Source organism: Anopheles merus, chromosome X (assembly GCF_017562075.2).
Source record: "Anopheles merus strain MAF chromosome X, AmerM5.1, whole genome shotgun sequence".
Classification (NCBI taxonomy): domain Eukaryota; kingdom Metazoa; phylum Arthropoda; class Insecta; order Diptera; family Culicidae; genus Anopheles; species Anopheles merus.
Genome location: NC_054081.1, coordinates 5031066 through 5049698, shown reverse-complemented (window position 1 = coordinate 5049698; position 18633 = coordinate 5031066). Strand labels below are relative to the sequence as shown.

Sequence of the window (18633 nt, the reverse complement as noted above, 5' to 3'; positions counted from 1 at the left end):
TTGCATTGGTTGATTCTCTTTCGGGTGGTGTGTGTGTGTGTTTTTTCTTCTTTTTGTTGCTGCTGTTCTTCTTCCACTTCTGTTGCTTCTTTATGTCTGGCTATGTGTGTATGTGTGTGTGTGTTATTATTGTATCCTGTTGATTTCTTTCTACATTTCGCTTCGTCTGCGGCCACTTTTCTGCGTTTTTGTTGTTGCTGTTTTTGCTTCTACTGTTCGATTCTACCATTTCTTTTGCAACTCTGCCCCGCTTTTTCGTCGTCTTCTTCTTCCTCCTCTGCGGTTCGTTATTGCCGCTCGAAGTCGAAGTGGGCGAGCCTCCTCCCCGCCTCGAAAAAACCTCGTGCCGACATCTTGGAGGACAAATTGTTCAAGTTTGGAAGCAAACTTTTTTCTCCACCCCAACACCTCCCACCCACCCTCCACACACAGTTGCCTCAGCCTTATTTTCCCTTCCAACGGGGGGGGGGGGACAAAGTGCGCTGGAATATGTATGTGTGTGTGTGGAGAGCTTTGAGCAAATCTACCTAAACAAACACGATGTCCCTTCCAGCACACCCACATAGACAAACACACACACACACACACACGCCAGCGGGAAACATTCTGGTGGAAAATAAAAGCAACCCCGTGTGCCTTTGCCCTCAATCTCGGCGAATGTTTTCTCTTCTTTTTCCCTAAAAAAAAAGTGAAATACGAAAAAAGAGATAGAAAGAGAGAGAAAGTGAGTGAGTGAGCGAGATAGGCAGCGAGACAAACGAGTCACAAATAAATTGGCGAACAATCAAATGCTCCAGCTCCAACTTTTGCTGGACCTTTGAGGGGGTGAAAATGAGGTGAAAGGGGGCGGGGAGGGGTTGGAAGCGGTACAAGGAAAGCGTCCGATGGGTAATGCTGCGTAACACCAGGCGCCTCCCGGGCGGAAGGAGCCGCAGGAGCGACGACTTGACAAATAGCGCAACGCAGCAACGGGAGATAAAAATATAAAAAAAACACACCCACACACACACACACACACACATACAAGAAAAAAACCGTTGAAAAGAAGTGACACGACCCGACACAGCCATAAAAGTAGGCTAACGGAAGACGGCTACGGGAACAGAATTCTTACGCTCCCCCCCCCCCCCCCCCCCCCCATACCACTCTGCGTGTTTTGTTGGCGCGCACGTGTGTGTGTGCTACTGTCAGCTGAAGGGCCGCGAGAATGTGCGATTGCAAAACCGTTAATAATAAAGGAAAGAACAACATGCACGAGCGGCAACGGAGAATGTGATGAAGTCGGTGCGCTTCCAGCCGCGCAAAGGGAAGCGAAAGGGCTCGGGCTACAGCGCAAAAAAAAAAGTGCTCCCGCCCCGGCAGCGCCGTATAGGTGAGCCGCCCACTCGCTGAGCGGGAAGTAGGGAAGGGCGTTATGTAATTTTACGCAGCGTGCGCGCGTGCGAATGCCCGACAAAGATAAATATTCTGCTGCAAAGCAAAGCGAAGCCGAAAAAAACACACCCACACACAGTGCCTTGTGCCGGGCAAAGTGCTAGCCAAATGGAGCATCCCAACAGCAGGCGGCGAAGCAACAGCTTCCAGTGCGCCAGGCAGTGCAGCACGGAAGCACAGAGGAGCGGGGGGGGGGGGCAAGTGTGTTTACAGTGTAAAGGGGTGTGGTAAGATCATTGGCTGACATGCGATGAGGTATCGAATGTCGTGTAATGTCATATTTATCATTTGACTTTGTTTCTACTGCTCTCTCTCTCGCTCCGTTGCCCCTGCAAGGTAGGCTAACAGCGAAGCGTCGGCGCAGCTTTTCGCTTTTGCTGTGCGAAATCGCGCTTTAACAAAGCGTTTATTTCCTTTATCTTTTTATTTTAAACTCCGCTTTGCGAGATTGAAACTTTCACTGTCCCAACGTACGCCAGTTTGACTTACCTTTGCAGGATAGCACGAGATACACGCAGAACGAACCCCCACCTGAACCCTCCGGTTGAGTTGTGAAACTGAGAAAACGATTTTATTTGTCACCTCACCCTGCGCACCGTGCCTGCTTTCCTTCCTTTGGCACTTTATTCAAATTGTTCTCCCCCTCCACGCTTCGTACCCGGTCCCGGTAGTGTGTGTTTGATTTGAGCTCATTTTAAATTTTTATTCCGTATCAGATTTTGCCTTCCAGCGAAATGGGAACGCACTATGGGCAATGCTTTGGAAAGATTGCAAACACAAAAAATAGAAAAAATAAAAAGTCCAATAATTCCAAAACTCCCACACTGCCCTACCAGCATTAAACGGCTTTGAAGACATTCGGAGTCGCCTTAGAAGGCGAATAAAGATTTCAACCGAAACTTTCACGGCTGTAACGGGTTCTCTTCGAAATCTTTCAACGTTTTGATTCAACAAGAACAGATAGCTTGCCGCCATCTTAGCTTGTTTATATACTGGTTTTGCACCCTTACTGATATATCTGCCAAATAGAGCAGTGACAACGCATTTGGTTCCGAACCGAGAAAGCGTGTGTTCAAATCTTGATTTTTATGATTTTTTGTTTGTGTTTAATTCTTTTTAAATTAATATTTTCTTGCTATAGTTAATATAAACTAAATTAATGTGAAGCAAAATTAAAATAATACCTTTTTAAAAAACATAATAATTACATTATATTCACCCATCATTATCAGGATGGGAGAAGTATGTATCTCATTTTTCTTTTTATTAGAGTTATCGAAATGAGCTTGATATATTAACCTTTTAACGGGTTGGTTTAACCACCGAATAATGCTGAAGACGCTTGTAAGATTTTCTGCAATTTAAAATTTCAAATTAAAGTCGACATTTTTCATTGACATATTTCAAAGGCATTTAATTACTGCTAAATGCACTGCTGATCGCCTTCAATTCGCCGGCGATTACAAGGCGATTAGAAGGCATTTAACGGAAATTTGCGGGAAGGGAGGAGATCAGAAAATGAAATTGAATGAATCATTTAAAAATGTTTTATTTAAATCCATTTTTTAGTTAATTTTTTTTATAATTTTTTTTTTGTTACCCACTATCCCACTATCCAAAACCCAGATGAAATCTGCAATCTTTGCGGAGAGCTCTCTTCGCGTCGAGATTCTTCATTTTTTTTGTTTTGCTTTGTTGTTGGCTGTGTTGCGTCGGCCCAAAGTGATCCCGGAAGCGGCAAGTTACCGGAGCTGAGCTGAAGTATTTCAACACGACACGCCACACCGGCTGCTCAAGTGACATCGGGGGGAGGGGGGAAGAAGATCCAAATTCCCAGCGCACCTTTGCGCACAGAAGCGTCCAGTGTTGTCCTCTCCAGCGGAGCGGGAGAGAAAGAGAGAGAGAGGAAGATAACGGAAAGCCGAACCGAACGGTGTAACGACCGAAAATCTTAATAGTCCGTCCGTTAAGCAGCCTCGGGAAGCAGATCCTGGGCCGGCTGGGTGCGTCCACTGATGGAGGTATAATTGAGGTTTTCGGGTGTGGAGAGCGAACAAATTACATTTTGATGAAGGTGCGAGAGAGAGAGAGAGGGGGGGTCCCCTGTTCATCAGAAGAGAGGTATATTGTGACACACGCACACACACAACACACACAAAGCAAATGGGTAGGATAAAGGGAACTGACGCCCAACTGTGTGATGATGGCCGCCCGGGGGATGACCTTTATGGCAGTTTGCGTCAAGTGCGCGGAAGTTCGGCCGATCGGAGCTGCCCGGATGGCGCGGTACACAAGCCGTGGAATGTACCCGGGCGTCGATTATCATTATCCATCATCGTCGTCGTCGTCGGCAGCGTCACCTTCGCCATTTTGAAAGCGCTCGCTGGAAGCGGAATACGTAACGCGCTTTTAAGATAGCAAGTGACATGCTGGCCCGGGAAGCTTCCTAATCGATGCGATGTTGTATTGTGCTGCTTCCGGGAACGATGGTTCGGCACTTCTTTTCTGCTGCCCGAGCCGGACAGCCTCGCCTTCGTGGAAAGATAGCACGCACGGGAAAGAATCACTTGAAGTTTTGCCAGAATTGTTGGATGATAATTACCATAATCACTTGCAGACGCACAGCGCGCGAGGTATTAGGTGGCTCACGCGCCAGAGTGGGACAGCCAGCAGGAGTGTAAGCATAACAACGGCAAATTAAAAGCAAAAAAAAAATACGTCACAAGAGTGACAGACAAAGTTCAGCAAAAGTTTGAACGCTCCGGGAAGGACGTCTAGGGTTTTTTTTTGTGTGACGCAGCTACTTCTCGGCACTCGGCACACAACCCGCTCAGGTAGATCGGTGTAATTTGCGTGCGTATGTGTGTGGGAGGAAAATTTGGCACTGAAAAAAGAGCCCCTCCCACACACACACACACACACACACACACACACACACACACACACACACACACACACACACACACACACACACACACCACACACACACACACACACACACACACACACACACACACACACACACACACACACACACACACACACCACACACACAACACCACACACACACACACACACACACACCACACACACACACACACACACACACACACACATACACACACATCCGTTGGAAGTTTGGTACGGTGGTTTTAAAATCAAACCTTAAACAGGTTAGAGATGCTTCCACCAAACCGACCTGCCCGACATCTCCCTTCTCCTCTGCGCACAGTGAACAAATAAATCGGAACAGGGAAAACTTTCCCGCCCCGGTGCGTACCGGGCAAGCTTACGTTGGCATGGTTTTACGACGGGAACGGGTGGCTCTCCATGTTGGCCACCAGACGAGACGATCATACTTCTCCTTTTTTCTCATCTTCTCTCTCTCTCTCTCTCTCTCTCTCTCTCTCTCTCTCTGTCTCTCTCTGTCTTTTTTGGCTTCCCGGTACTGTGAGAAAGGAAGTGTGTTAAGCCTTTAGTTGAAGAATTTTTGGAAATCAAATTTGTGGCTTGAGTTTTTGACGAAACGAAGATGAGCGCTCTCTACGTGTGAGGTTGAGCCAAAGCATCCAACCTTTGCAAAATAGGTGAACCTCCATCACCTGCCAGAAAGTTTGTCTGCGCTCCTACGCAACGGTTCTCATCGGCTCGGTACCACCCAGCTGTGGAGAGCGCTATTAAGCCAACGTTGCGATGCGAATTGCATAATTGTAGGCGTTTTTTTGACAAATATCATTTTTATAGCAAATAATTTAAATTGGTTGTGCAAGACGCCTTAAGTTATGCTATCTGTGTGACAAAACGGCACTCACAAGCCGCTTAACATCAGGCGCTGTCTCATGGGCAGTTTCGTACAGCAGCCGCAAAGCCCGAGTGGTTTTACTTTCGTATTAACAGCTTTATTAGGAGGCAGGTGTGTTTGTGTGTGTGTGATGCAAAACGAATTTAATTAACTCCGGTGTGTGTGTGTGTGTGTGTAGGCAGCTGGAAAGCCGCGTGTGGTCAGCAAAGCCTTACAAAAACGGAGCTACACACACACACACTCGGGCAGGTGTAAATTGGGTCCGGAATAATTCACTCCTTTCGGGCCAAGAACTCGCCGCCCGCGGATGATTGGATCGGTGTTGGCGAGGCACTTTGTTTGCAGTACTGATTACGCTACACAGAGCACACACACACACACACACACACACATAATAAGCAGCACTAGCAGGCTTGGTTGTTGGAAGCATGAAAAGGAAAGTTCAGCACCACAGCTGCCACAGAGTTCCCCTTTTTTAGAGCAAACTTCACCTTATCTTACATCTTGCTAAGGCCGACCGGAGCTGCGAAGTCTGGTGTGCTGCATCTGGTAGCGTTTTTTTTTTTTTTTTTTTTTTTTTTGGGAAGAGATTTCCACTCCAACCAAGCCAGACAGTCAGCAAGTCGACCGCAGCAGTAGCGCAGTAGTGGATGAAATGACTCAGCGCACCTGTAAAGGTGTGGTCCGTGAACAAAGCGTCTCCTTCATTGCAGAAATGAACACAAACTTTTGCTCTCTTTCCGGCCGATCTTCGTGCTTCCTTCTCTGTGTGTGTGTGTGTTTGTTTGTTTGCACAAAACAGCCCCAGACGGAGGGCGGACTGCGTCTTTGGAGTTCGTTTAGGTTCGAATTTCCCAAACTTTTGGCCGGCCCGATCAACAAAACACCACCGGTGGCGCATTTGTAACGTCGGTCGGAACGCGCGGCCAATGAAACCAAACAAAAGGTGTGTGGCAACAACAAGATGAGGAAAAAACACACACACACACACCTATACCTACAACCACGCTGACTGTGAAAGCAAAGTTAGTTTCTGTATCTTCTTGCCGGCTCTCGCTATCTTCGTCGATGCCAATCTCGCACAGCGCCCGGGCCCGGGTCAATTCATCAAGGCGTTCTCGTTAGTGTCCGCACCGCTCACGGAAGAACGGAACTTTCGGCACAATAACTTCCAGCTCCAGTTTCCGGGCACCGCAGTACCGCCCGGACGACGGCAACAACAAAACGCTGAATGACCCCGTACCCACGGTACCCAAAAACTGGCGGGTTCGTTTTACCCGGACCCCGGCGGAGGCCCTGATGAAGATATGTTGTTTGTTTCTGTGTGCGCACCCCCCCCCCCCCCCCCCCCCCACCCACCCGCCAAAACTGCCGCATGCATATATTCAAGCCCGTAGTTCCAGCTAGACATAGTTAAAAATTAGTTCCTTTCTTTTTTGCTGCTGTTGTTGCTGCTTTGCTGTGGTACAAACGACTAGCAAACGCCGCATCCACCGGCCACGCAGGAGCCACAAAAGAGAGCCACAGCGAAGAGTGAAGTTTTGCCGTGCGCAAGTATTTGAAACATTTGCCCCTGCCGCAGCGACACCGGACACACTGGCCCGACACAGGGGTGTATCCGGTCGGTCGGGAAACTTTGTCCCCAAACGGTGGCCCACACGGGCCCAGCACTGGACTGGACTGTCTCGGTTGCAGTGCCGTCGATCCCGTCGTGCTGTCGGTCAAGTTTCGGCGTTGTCGGCAAAGTTTGCTAATACCACGCTGGGCTGGGCAGTAGCCGGCAGGGCAATGCTCGGCTGCGTTGCTACGTGACGGGAAATTTTATCAAACAAAATGAATAGCGGGGATGGGAGCGGCTTGTTGGAATACCTTTGAGCAGGGAGAGGATGCATATCGGAACGTAATAGGGGATAGGTTCTAGCGTTCCGAGACTGAGCCGGTGATTGAAGTTGATCAGTCAACTGGGAACTGGTTATCTGCATGCTGCAGAATGTCTCGGGATGACCTCGTCTCATTGCACGGCGAGGACATTGTTTGCATTACAAGCTGGGGCAGTTCCGAGGTGGATGGAAATTGTGTTTTAGATAGTTTGTAAGTCTTGGAGGATCATCAAAAAAGTTACTTTTTCCATATCTGGAGCAGGGTTTAAATTGGCTCTAAAATATTGCTGCTTTCTTCTTGGGTTTTATCCACGCCGAATCTTGATATGTAGTTCTCAAATACAAGATCTTGAATATCCAATCAGTACATCTTCATCAGGAATTGCAAATGGCTGGTGTCTGAAGCAATTTTAAAGAGGGATTTCATGAAATCCTTTACCAGCAGGCATAAAGATATAAGAATCACAGTTTTGAGAGACCTTACAACGCCTTCAGAATTTTGAACAGTTGAACCGAGTTGGGATTTTACAGTGCTGTGATCAATAGACTTCTCAATCACCAGAGTTCTTCTATTTGGCGTAACGTCATACGCAGACATGTCGGTCTTTACAGGCTTTCAAGACTTCACCAGAGTATGGCATTCAATTCTGTTCAGACATTTTGTGTCCACATCCTCATTTAGGATCTCGAATACCCAACAATGAATCTTGTACGGGAGCTCCAATGATTTATATTCGTCACCTTTCACGGCAACCCATGTCGAATGACCAATAATTTGTTGAAGCTCAACGCTTGAAGCCTTGAAGATCTTGGAAAATATTACAAAACTGGATTGTCGGGGCTGTCATTTTCATATAAGAAATGCATTGCGAGAGTCTCAAGGATCACCAGGAATATCCAGCCAGGACATCTTCCCTCCAGGAACCTCAATTATTGATCTTCCTTCACATTCCAACAGCGCCGAATCGGTGAGTTGAAACGAGAATCACAAGAAAACTGCAATCAAAAGTATTCAACGACTCGCACACAGGCACGCGAAACAAACACACGCCCTGCACGCACATTATGCAATTTCGAAAGGAAAACCTGGGGCATGGGAGAAAAGCGGAAAAAGCGGTCTCAAAGTGAATCGCGTTTTCCCGGTCGATTAAAACTGCTTCCCAGCGGGCGTTCGATCGGCACCGATCATCAACACGCTTCCCTTGGCGGGTGTGTATGTGTTGCAAGGGCGTCATCGTGCAAAGCAAAAGAAAAAAGCAAATTCCCATCCAGCGGAAGGAAAAGTAACCGCGCTTTGCCGCGGAAACCAGCCAGCGCTGGTGCACTTGCACTTTAATCGAAATCGAAAAAAGAGGGTACATGAACCTATGTTGCAGCGTAATGCATACACACACACATACACACCGTGCCTCTCGCTCTCTGCCATTCTCGTGCTTAGTGGTAACGGTTGTTCGAGTTTTTTTTTTTTTTTTTTTTGTTTCGTTTCTTCTTCCATTTCCCAACGCGCGACTGCCTGAAGAAGCGCATTCGGAAGCGCACCGACCGTGATGCAACGTTGTGTGTGCTCCCCCACCTCTATTCAGCTCTAGCGGTGCATGGTTCCGCGCGTGCGCTTCCCTCCCCCTTGCGCGTGTGTGAGTGTTGTGGCTAAAGTGTTTTTTTCTGCTCGCTTGCTTGCTTGCCACGCTGCCCCGATAGCTGCGCGAACGGAAGCATCCGCTGCAATCCGCTTTGTCAGTTCACTTCCCAGCGCCGTACGGTTCGGGACTTTGCTAAACACTGGCAGCTGCAAACCCGCATCTCGTTAACACGTGCTCCCGTGTGTGACTTAACTGTCCCTGTGTGTGTGTTGGTTTGTGCGTGAGTGTGCGCGAGTGCGCCGCGTTCCAGTTATGCTGCCGGTTCTAGGTAAAGGCCGTGACGGGTTTCTTTTTTCGCGACGCAGCTTTTTCTTCGGTGACATGTTGTTCTCTTGCTTGATTTTGCTTCCCAAGTGTCTTTGTGTGCGTGTATTCTTGTTCTTCTTGAAATTGCGCGATCTAAGCTGAAAAGATCGCACGCTTAAGCTGCTACCGCTCGGTATGGGGGCGCAGATTGGGTGGCAAAGAAGAAAGAAAAAGCAAGGAACGGCAACAGAGAGAGAGAGAGAGACGTTACGGTGGGTGAATTTTCTTTGCATACTGTCATCACGCTTGATAAAAGCGGAAAACGGCCGAGTGAGCGCGTGCGTACGAGTGAGTGTGTGCCCGTTATCCGTTCTTGCGGTTCTTGCGCCGGCCCCGCTGACTAGTGTAACCACACGGTGGTGAGGGTGCCTTTACACGATACCGCCGTTATGAAGAACAAAATAAACGAAAAAATCATCAAGAATTTATCCTCATAAGATCAAATAAAATGGTTCAATTGTCTTTAACACGAGCTACAGCATTTTAGTGATTTTGGAAACACAGCCGTAGGAATAAGTAGGCAAAATGGCGCAAGTTAATTAGATAGAAATCAAGTCCGCTTCGAAATTATATGAATTGGATAATTTGTTCCAAAATACTCTGAGTTAGGTGAACACAAAAATCAATCACAGAAATGTTTTTTGATGAAGCCTACGACCACGACCAGGATTATATTTTGGTTGTTTATTAGTTTTTTTTTTTTTTTTTTGACAATCAACTGTCAAAATCCATTTTTGGATTTCACTATTGAAGACGATGCATGATGGTGGCACAGTCATTAGCTCGTTATGCGTAAAAGTCCTTATGGACCGGGCCCACCTTAATTAGGTCTAACCATCTTGATATAGGAGACCCCCGAGATACGACGTCTTGGATAAATCTTATTCAAGAATGTGAATGAATCTTTGCAATGATACAATGAATCTGAATCTCGGTTCGAAAGATTCATAGAGCTTGAGCATTTCATTATTCTTCTTCTTGGCGTACACAGGCTTTAGTGACTTCTTGGCAACTACCACCCAGCCTGATACGGGGAAGACGGTCCATGCAAGGCCTGAACCCACGACGCACATGCTGTTAAGTCGTGCGAGTTAACCTCTGTGCCATAGGATCGCTCAACTTCAATATTTTGAAAATCATACACGTGTACAGATTCAGAATCTATGGAGATTTATGAATCTTAATGAATTCTTGAATCCTATACATTCATGAATCCTTGAAGATTCGTGAATCTTTGGAGATTCGATTGGAGATTAGAATATTTCATCGCTGAAGATTCATATGGATGAATCATAATGAAAGATTCATGAGACCCAACACTAGACAACAATAAACAACAATACTTGGGACCGAAAAGTAAGTCCAAAAACTCGTATGTTGAATTCCTGACAACCGAGGTTGAAGAGTCGATCAATTTCTTCTAAATTAAAACTCTTAGCAAGCAATACGGCCATTTCGGACCATTCCTCCTATATTAAAAAAAACAATTTCATTCAAAATTAAAATCGTCGCAGGGTCGCATCTCGAAAGTCCCCTCTATAGGTCAAAATCAAAAAGTAACCGACACTCAAGTGAATTAGAGGTTTCAGACAAGTAACTCTGTTAAACAACAAGAAGAAAAAGAAAAGGAGAAATAAGAACAACAACAAAAAAGAAGGAATAAGAACAGAAGAAAGAAGAAGAAGAAGAAGAGAGGAAAGAAGAAGAGGAGGATGAGGAAGAAGAAGAAGAAGAGAGAAGAAGAAGAAGAAGAAGAAGAAGAAGAAGAAGAAGAAGAAGAAGAAGAAGAAGAAGAAAGCAACGATTTGATAAAAACAACATCGCTATTTTTGTGATTGCTGATCATTACACGACCGTAATTATTTTTAGAATATCATTCATCCAACCCATCCCGTGTACAGGCACCTTAACGCTTGATGTCTCATTTGTCGATAGCGAAATGCAAAGTATCCGGTTTGTGAATCATATCCTCTCTGTCGCCGCCGCCGCCGCCGCCGCTGTCTTGCAGCGCCAGCAGTCAAAACCAACAAGCAAACGTTGCTCCACTTTCGTGAGCGTGTCCCAAACACGTCACGTAACGGTGGGACTCCCTGAGCTACCTTTTTTGTACGCATCTAATAAAAAAAACCTACTTTCCGCGAACTATTACTTTCGATTAGCGGAGCGCGATCGATAGCATTTGGGAAGGTGAGCGGCAGCAGCAAGGGGGGAAAAGAACACTCACGAACGTCTCACCTTCGCGAGGATTTCACCTCTAGAACCTTCCCACCCCCTCGTTTGTGCCGAAGGACGTGTTATTTCTCTTGCCGTCGTTTGTTTTTGTAGCAGCGTGGTAAACACAAGGCGGTTCGATTTCCCCCGCGGTCACCGTTCGGCCTTGGACTGTGTATGGTTTGTAGGTGTCCCGATTTTTTGTTGTTATGGTTGCTTCCGCGGGAACGGGAACAGGGAGCGTGTAGCCGAAAATTTAGGTCACCGGCTGACATGCCAGCTCATGGCCCGCGCCTGTTGTAACCCGATTTGTCTTGCATAAGCATTTTCTCGGGCACGAGCCAGTTCCCTGTCGCGCTGTGTCTGGAACAGGACCAACAAGCAACAGGAACACAACGGGCACCGACGGTCATAAAAAGAGTGTTGCTCTTCCCCGCCTGTCCGGCACATCGCTTACATAGGACATGCCACGGTGCCATGGATAAGCGCACGCGGAAAGAAAACGAGCCGACACGGCATTAAAAACAGCCTCTTTTCTAGCACGCTAAAAAGTAATGAAAACGAAAACGCTAACGTCCCAACACCTGGGACAGCAATTTATCGGCTCCACACAACAACAACAAAAATGCCACTGTATGTGTGTACCTACGTACCCGGGAGCAATTTTGTCAGTTTGGCAAGGATGACAGCCGTGGGCGGCAGTGGGCACTGTCGCATTCCCGGCCCTGTTACGTAGCCGTTGGGTTGGTGTTTTAATGAGACCACCAACCAACCTTTTAGACGGCGCAAAGTAATGACTTTTTTCGGCTCACGGGGCCTGCAAAGAAAAGCGCCCCGCTTTTCGTACCGCGATTTCGGAGGAAATTTATTTCGGGAGTTCTTCGCGGGCCTCCCCTGCTCGCCAGCTCCGCAATCGCAGTCAGATTTTCGCGTAATTTGTGTTTTTGTTTTCCAAATCAATTAGTGTAAATTGAGTCGCCCGCGCGTGCGACCTCGACCTTACGGGAGCATTTGTCGGTCTGGGAGAGCAAGTCAGTGTCGCTGAAATGGTCCCCGCAGGCTATCCAGCAATTAGACAGAAGGTAGAACGCGCGTCTGCCGTTGGCTTCTGGTTCGGCTCGAATGAATCACGCCCGCGCTCGGCTCCACCAAAAAAAAAAAAAAAAAACGCTTATCACAAGATAGATAATTGTTATCTGGTTGAGGCGCTTTTTTTTGTCGTCGTCTTCTACTTCGTGGAATTGGGTTCGATTCTTCGAAAAAAGTCTCGCTCACGTCATTCGGGTGTTGCCGGTGCCATTCGAAATCACTGCGCGGCGGTGCCTCGCTGTCTCCCATCCATCAAGATAACCGGCAGTGAGACGATGCCCGCGGCAAGGTTTGTGTGCACAATGTTCGCTATTTTGCTTTCCCCCCGCTCGTTAGTGCGTGCCGGTACGTGCAAGAGGCAGTAAAAGGTGGTGCTAGTGGTGAATACGACTTTGTGTCCTGCCCTGCAAGATGAGCTAAAACGTCGCGCCGTGTCTGTCTCGAACATCAAACAGCTTCAATCAACCGAGCGTATCAACCCGCGGCAGCAGAACAGTCACCAATCATGGGTAAATACATTGGAAACGCGTGCAAGAAGATTGAAAACGGGGTAGAGAGTTTTTTGTGTGTGTGTATATTTGTTTTCGAATAGTTTTTCTAGCTCAATCCATACTTTCTTGGGGCATAACAGCGCCAAAAAACGACAATTAAACCAAACACACACAAACTCTTTTTGAAGTGCGTTTTTAGCTGTGATTACAACACAATTCATTTGGAGAGAGAGACTCACTACACATGAAGGGTATTTTACGATTTCGATTTCATTTCATCTCTGAGACCTGCTTGCTTATAAATCCATTTCAATTATTACCTTCGGTGCGATAGTGAAGAAAGTCCGCGAGAGTTGAACACCGGAACGCGTGGCGCTTGTGCACGCAACGCCGCTAGGCGTACCACTTACGCTATCAAACCGGTTGCTGCACGTACACGCAGTCGGGCAATATGTATTGTAGCACGACCCCGCTCGCCCGCTCGCAGAACGCTTCGTTACGCTGCACATCTGTTTTTGCGGTGATGCCGTGCAATGGGTTAACATTTGAATTTGAATACAGAATGCACTCTCTCTCACACTCACTCTCTAAAACCTGTCTGCTTTGCCGGAAACAATGTCACTGCGTGCGTGTACCGGTTCGGTTCAATGGGTTGGTTGATTGAATCGCTCCTGGGTTTCGCCGGCCCATGAAAGCTTGTTAGCAGGGCCTCGGAAACCCTTGTCAGGCCCATTCTGGTAGTGAGCACCAGAGATTTGAGCAGTGATGGTTGCCGTTTCCGGATCCCGTCCCCCCGTACGGGTGTTTTCTTTTGCCATCCCGGGATGCAGCAGGGTCGCATGTACATGTCTGAAAATCATCAACAGCATCATTACCATCCTCCCTCCCCCCACGTTTGTCCGACGTTTGCTAGTTTGCCAGTGCATATAAATTCTTCTTCCCGACCGGGCAATGGTTGAATGATATGGTGTATGTGTCTGTATGGCTCCGTGTCTGTCTAGCGTGCATGGAAGATGCAGTGGTGCAGAGGTTCTCTCTAATCAACAGCTTTGGGCAGCCCGCTTTTAAGGGTTAGGCCGCAACGTTCAGCTGTAGGCACGCATATTGATAACCCTCCAAACAAAACCTCCTTCCTTTTCTCTCTCTCTTTCTCTCTATCTCTTCATTCCTTGTGAGGTAAGATGTACACCGCAGCGCACGTGCCGGACGGGTAGTTTGCAATTCTTAAGCCACTTCTGCCAGCTTGCTTTTGTGCTGGGAGCCCAGTGGCAGAGTTTTACATTTCATCCGACAAGGCAGGTTGCGGTGTGGTTTGACTCAATTAAGATACCGATGGTGCCGCTCACCGTCCCCTTTCCTTCCCCCCTCTTCCCCATTCCGTTCGATCGGTGTTGTGTCTGCTTCCGAAACGAATTTCAATCAATCAAGGCCGGCCAGAGAACGTCAGCAGCGTCGGGGCTTCACTGATCGGTGCTCGGCTCGGGCGCCCCTGCAGGATGCATTTCGGTAGGCAAAGCAAGCTGTGGCTGTGACTGACAGGAGAGCACCTCCCCCAAAGCCCCGAGCGGACGGGAGAGCGGGACGACGACGACGACAAAAGGCGTAGCACCAGGGCAAAGGCAATGTCAAGTTCGCCGGTGCCTCGTTCACCTCATTCGATTACAATTTTGTCAAGACCGCTCGCAACCGAGCACGTGTAACCGAACCTTTCTTGCTCCCAGCATTTCTTGCCCTCCCCACTCCACTCCGCTCACTGCGCAAAACCACCCGCCCACCCAGCGCGCCCGGTCGAGGGGCGGCCAGCGGCTGGGAGACATTTAGAATTTCAAATGAGCTGCCGCGGCACCGATGATGATGTGGCTTCGCAATCGATCTATTTTATCGTGTATCGTTCGCAGAAGCGATTGAATGCGCCTCCTCTCTCCGCGGCCCACGTGCGGCCTCGGTTGCCGATTGTGGTGTGCCCTACAGGTGCCCGAATCGATGAAATGTACACCCCTCAGCGGGCCACCGTCAGCAACTAACAACAATGTCGATGAACGGTGGGCCTTTTTTAGCGGCGTGATTAACGCGTGGCCCGAAATGGCTGCTGCCGACCGGGTTTTGTTGCGGCCCCGGCCGTAATCTAGTACAGTTCGAGCTTCGTGCTTGATGAACGCTTACAGGTTTTCGGGGTTTGCTATGCGAGCGCTGGTTAGTTTCGCAGTGCTGCAGCGTGCCAGAGAACAGTAGAGAGCCATGGATTGCAAGCGCATAAAACTAATGCTCGCCGATGACTCACGCGTTTGTGAGCGCTTCACGTTGTGGTTACAATGTGCAACGGCCATCCTGCCGACGGGAGGATGCGCCACGAAAAAATATTGTTTTGCCTGCCTCTTTCCCTGCCTGGCCGCATTCCTTTCGCCGCGCGATGGGAACAAACAGTTTTGGGAAGCACAAACACAGCGGGCGGGAAACATTCGCTTTCCCAATACATTTTTACCGCTCTGGCAAACCCGCTGCTGCCGCCCGCTCGCAGCGCAACATCTGTGAAAATTTGCTCGCCTTTCCGCCATTCCCGGCAGAACGGAACTGTTTCTTTTTCTTTTCCCTTTGTGGTGTTTCGGAAAACAGAAAACACGGCGAAACCGTTCGTGCATTCCTGATGTAACCGGCGAGCGCGCGCGCGTTGGAAGCAGGAAGCTTTGTAATTCCTTCCCCCTTTGCGTTTGAACCGGCCCTCTCGCGCATACACGCATTGATTTGGGTAAACTATTTCACATCGAAACAACAACAGCAACAGAGCGGGCGGATCAACACGCAAAAATGGAGCTGGTCGGGTTTAGCTGCCGGCAGCTGAAGGCAGGAAATATGAATATGAATGTGTGCCCGAAAACGCTTCCGGACGCGTCTGGTTGTTTACGGACCCGGATTGAAGCTCATGCTAGGATAGGGTAAGGGTAGGAAGACCAAGGAAGAAGGCAGCTCCCTTACCCGGTCGTAGTGGGTTATTAATTTGATCGATTAACATTACACGTGTACCGCGGCGGTTGTAACATTGCAGGAAGCGTACTCATTACACTAAACCGTACCGGGGCAGTAACTCTTGCGACCCGGGACGTGTGCGCGTGCGGAGACTGGCACACGCTACCCTTTGCCACAGTCAGGGCCGGCAATGGGGGATAGTGCCGCTTTTGGACGGGATTGCTGGACCGAGCGTTCTGAGTGAAAAATCACGTGCCAAAGCGATGTTCTAGGGCGGTAGCGCTGAAAGCTTCCCTCCTCTGTCCAGCTTCCACGGGGGACCTGGGGGGGGGGGATCCTCCCAGTTGTCCGTTGTCGTGTTTCACGTGATGGCGCGGATTTGTGCGTTCAAAAGCTGGGTTCTCTATTTCTAAGGCCGCTTGATAGCTGTGATGAAGAGTTGCTGAGTTTACAGAATTTCTAGTTAAGACCCAGTGATGACACAATGCATTAAAGCTGCTGACGTTGTCTAGATGTACTGGCAATCAACTGGCAATTATGTGTTCAATTTCTAGGTCACAGGTCTGGATCTTGGTTTATCAAGTGAGATAATCATCTACATAGAAGGACCTCAATATCACAATAATTGATATTGAATGAAGTAATAAAGTTGCCAAAATCCTCCTAAGACTAGACAATTAATTGTTGGAGCTCATCTTCTTGAACAGAGGTATCTTTGTTTGCGCTTTTGAAACGAAAACATTCTTCAGATATTTATTTCCTTGTGATAACCTTGTCCAATCTTGAGAAATGAAGTGCTCAATTTGGACATCAGCATTATTCCAATGTTATCATGTTGTCATGACTTCTCTATGAATGTATTCTGTTAGGAACGTCCTGGGACATCATACAATCTCTTCGCTATCGCTCTTGATGTTCCTGTTTGTTCTTGAAGACTCCTAAAATCCAGGAATGATGTATTATATCTAAATCAGATTTCTTGGAGTTTACGTTGCGAAGTTGCCGAGATCCTCCTATGCGATATTCATATGACACGGAGGAATTCAAATTCATAACCAGGTAGTGAGGTTCACTTTTGGATGTCCTTGTGATGATGTAGAAGTCCTCCAATAATCTAATAGTGAACTTATGAAACAATCATTAGCCAAATCTAAATGCCCAAGAGCTTGGTGTGCTGAGCGAATGTATTTATTAAGAAGTACTCGTAATTTTCTACTCCAGATCTTTTGAGGCTACTGTTTCCCGCATAACACCCAATCGCCTACTTGTGCGGTACTTCCTCTGCCAAATCTCCATAATCCTGCAATGATGCATTCAAACGCCAATCAAAAAACCCCAAATCCTTCGTGTTGCGCACCTACTTTCGGGGCTACTCATTAGAGAAGTAAAGCTCAGATTCGCCTCTTGCCAAAAACTTCTCGAAACACCCACCGCCCGAACGGCCCGAAGAAGTCCCCATTTCATCACATCGCAAACGCGTGCGTGCCACCCGTGGGACGGGCAGTGAAGCGAATGAACGCCGAGCACGCGAACCGTCAATGCTGCTGCCGGTCGGTCGGGTGCAGAAAGAAAAGGTTTATTAACATTTTTGCCCACCCCACGCAGTACACCCAGACACACTGTTTGCACACCCGCCCTCTACGGCGGTTCAGATTGATGAATAGTGTGTGTGTGTGTGTGAGTGGGCGGCTGCGGGACGATCATTACTTTCATATGGTTGGCATGTGTAAATACTGTACGGAGGAAGAGAAATGGACCATTAAAAGAGGGCTTTGCGTGGTAAATGTTGGTGCGGGAACATCACCAGCGCTCGGCCCTTTCGGATGACACTAAACAAAAAAGACAGCATCTAATTAAAGACGGGCGGCGGGCATATGCGACAAGTTTTACCGAGCCCCACTCAATCATGCAACGGGCTGGATTGATTATAAAATTTAATTAAAGTTTTAATTTCGCCCCTCCTCGTCTCGCTAACTAAAACCCGCACGTAAAGGGTCCGCCCGTCCGCCCTGGCGCAAAGCTCCGCTCTTCCCACCGCACCGCAAATACCGTTTAATCGAAAGCGATATTTGCACCGTCTTATAATAATTCGCCCCTTGCGCTTCGTGTGGGAAATTGCGCACCTAAGTACGGTTACGAGCAGTTTCGTGCAAATATTTACTCCAAATGTTGACATTTACCTTCTCTCGTTTATCGCATCAGGTGGCAAAAGCAAAAAAAAATGAAGGCAAAAGCACCCGGCCCGGAATGCTGCTCGGCGTTAGGGTGTGCATACGGGCGTTGTCGAACAGATCGTTACACCCCCTCCACCTCCCCCTCTTCACAATATCCTTCACCGTTCACACTGTGCCGCCGGGCAGGGGGAGATTTACCATCCGCTCTGGCCCGACGCGTTTGCTTGCGTAGTGCGAAATTAGTTTGCACACCGCTTGTACCGAAAGTTTCGAGTTGCAATGCGCGTAGCCTACCTTGCAGGGGCGCGGGCGCGGATGCCGTACACGCAATTGATAGTACGCGGCACGATGGCAGAGTGCGAGAGTGGAGCGAGAACGGGTGGATAATTAATCGCAATTCGCGAAACGCCTCGACTCGGTGTCGATATCTCGAGTATCGAGCGAAAAGCCATCAACAACAATCGGCTGGAATGGGAGCGGCGTGATGTCGCAGTACTATGGCGGAGGGGGGGGGGGGGGTGGGTGCGTGCGATACGGATGGATTACCTTTTTACCAGTTAACGCAGCAAGAACGCGAACTCGAACCTGCCTTTGAACCTACGCACAGCGGGGTCGAACGAGCAGAGTACGGCAGGTTCATAA

The 18633-nt window shown here is 48.3% G+C and overlaps 1 protein-coding gene across 10 annotated transcripts in view; it reads left to right on the top strand.

The window, feature by feature from the left end:
• LOC121599724 overlaps positions 1-18633 on the top strand; it is a 131053-nt gene that overhangs the window by 55768 nt on the left and 56652 nt on the right. The window contains exons 1-2 of one of the 10 annotated variants that reach the window (XM_041928529.1): positions 8855-9024; positions 12699-12871. The exons of 7 other annotated variants lie outside the window; for them this stretch is intronic. In XM_041928529.1, the coding sequence (XP_041784463.1) occupies positions 12868-12871 (4 nt within the window). In that variant the 5' untranslated portion in view covers positions 8855-9024; positions 12699-12867. Of the gene's footprint in view, positions 1-8854; positions 9025-12604; positions 12872-18633 lie in introns of those variants that run through there. 2 more of the 10 variants (XM_041928371.1, XM_041928450.1) reach the window with 2 other exon arrangements.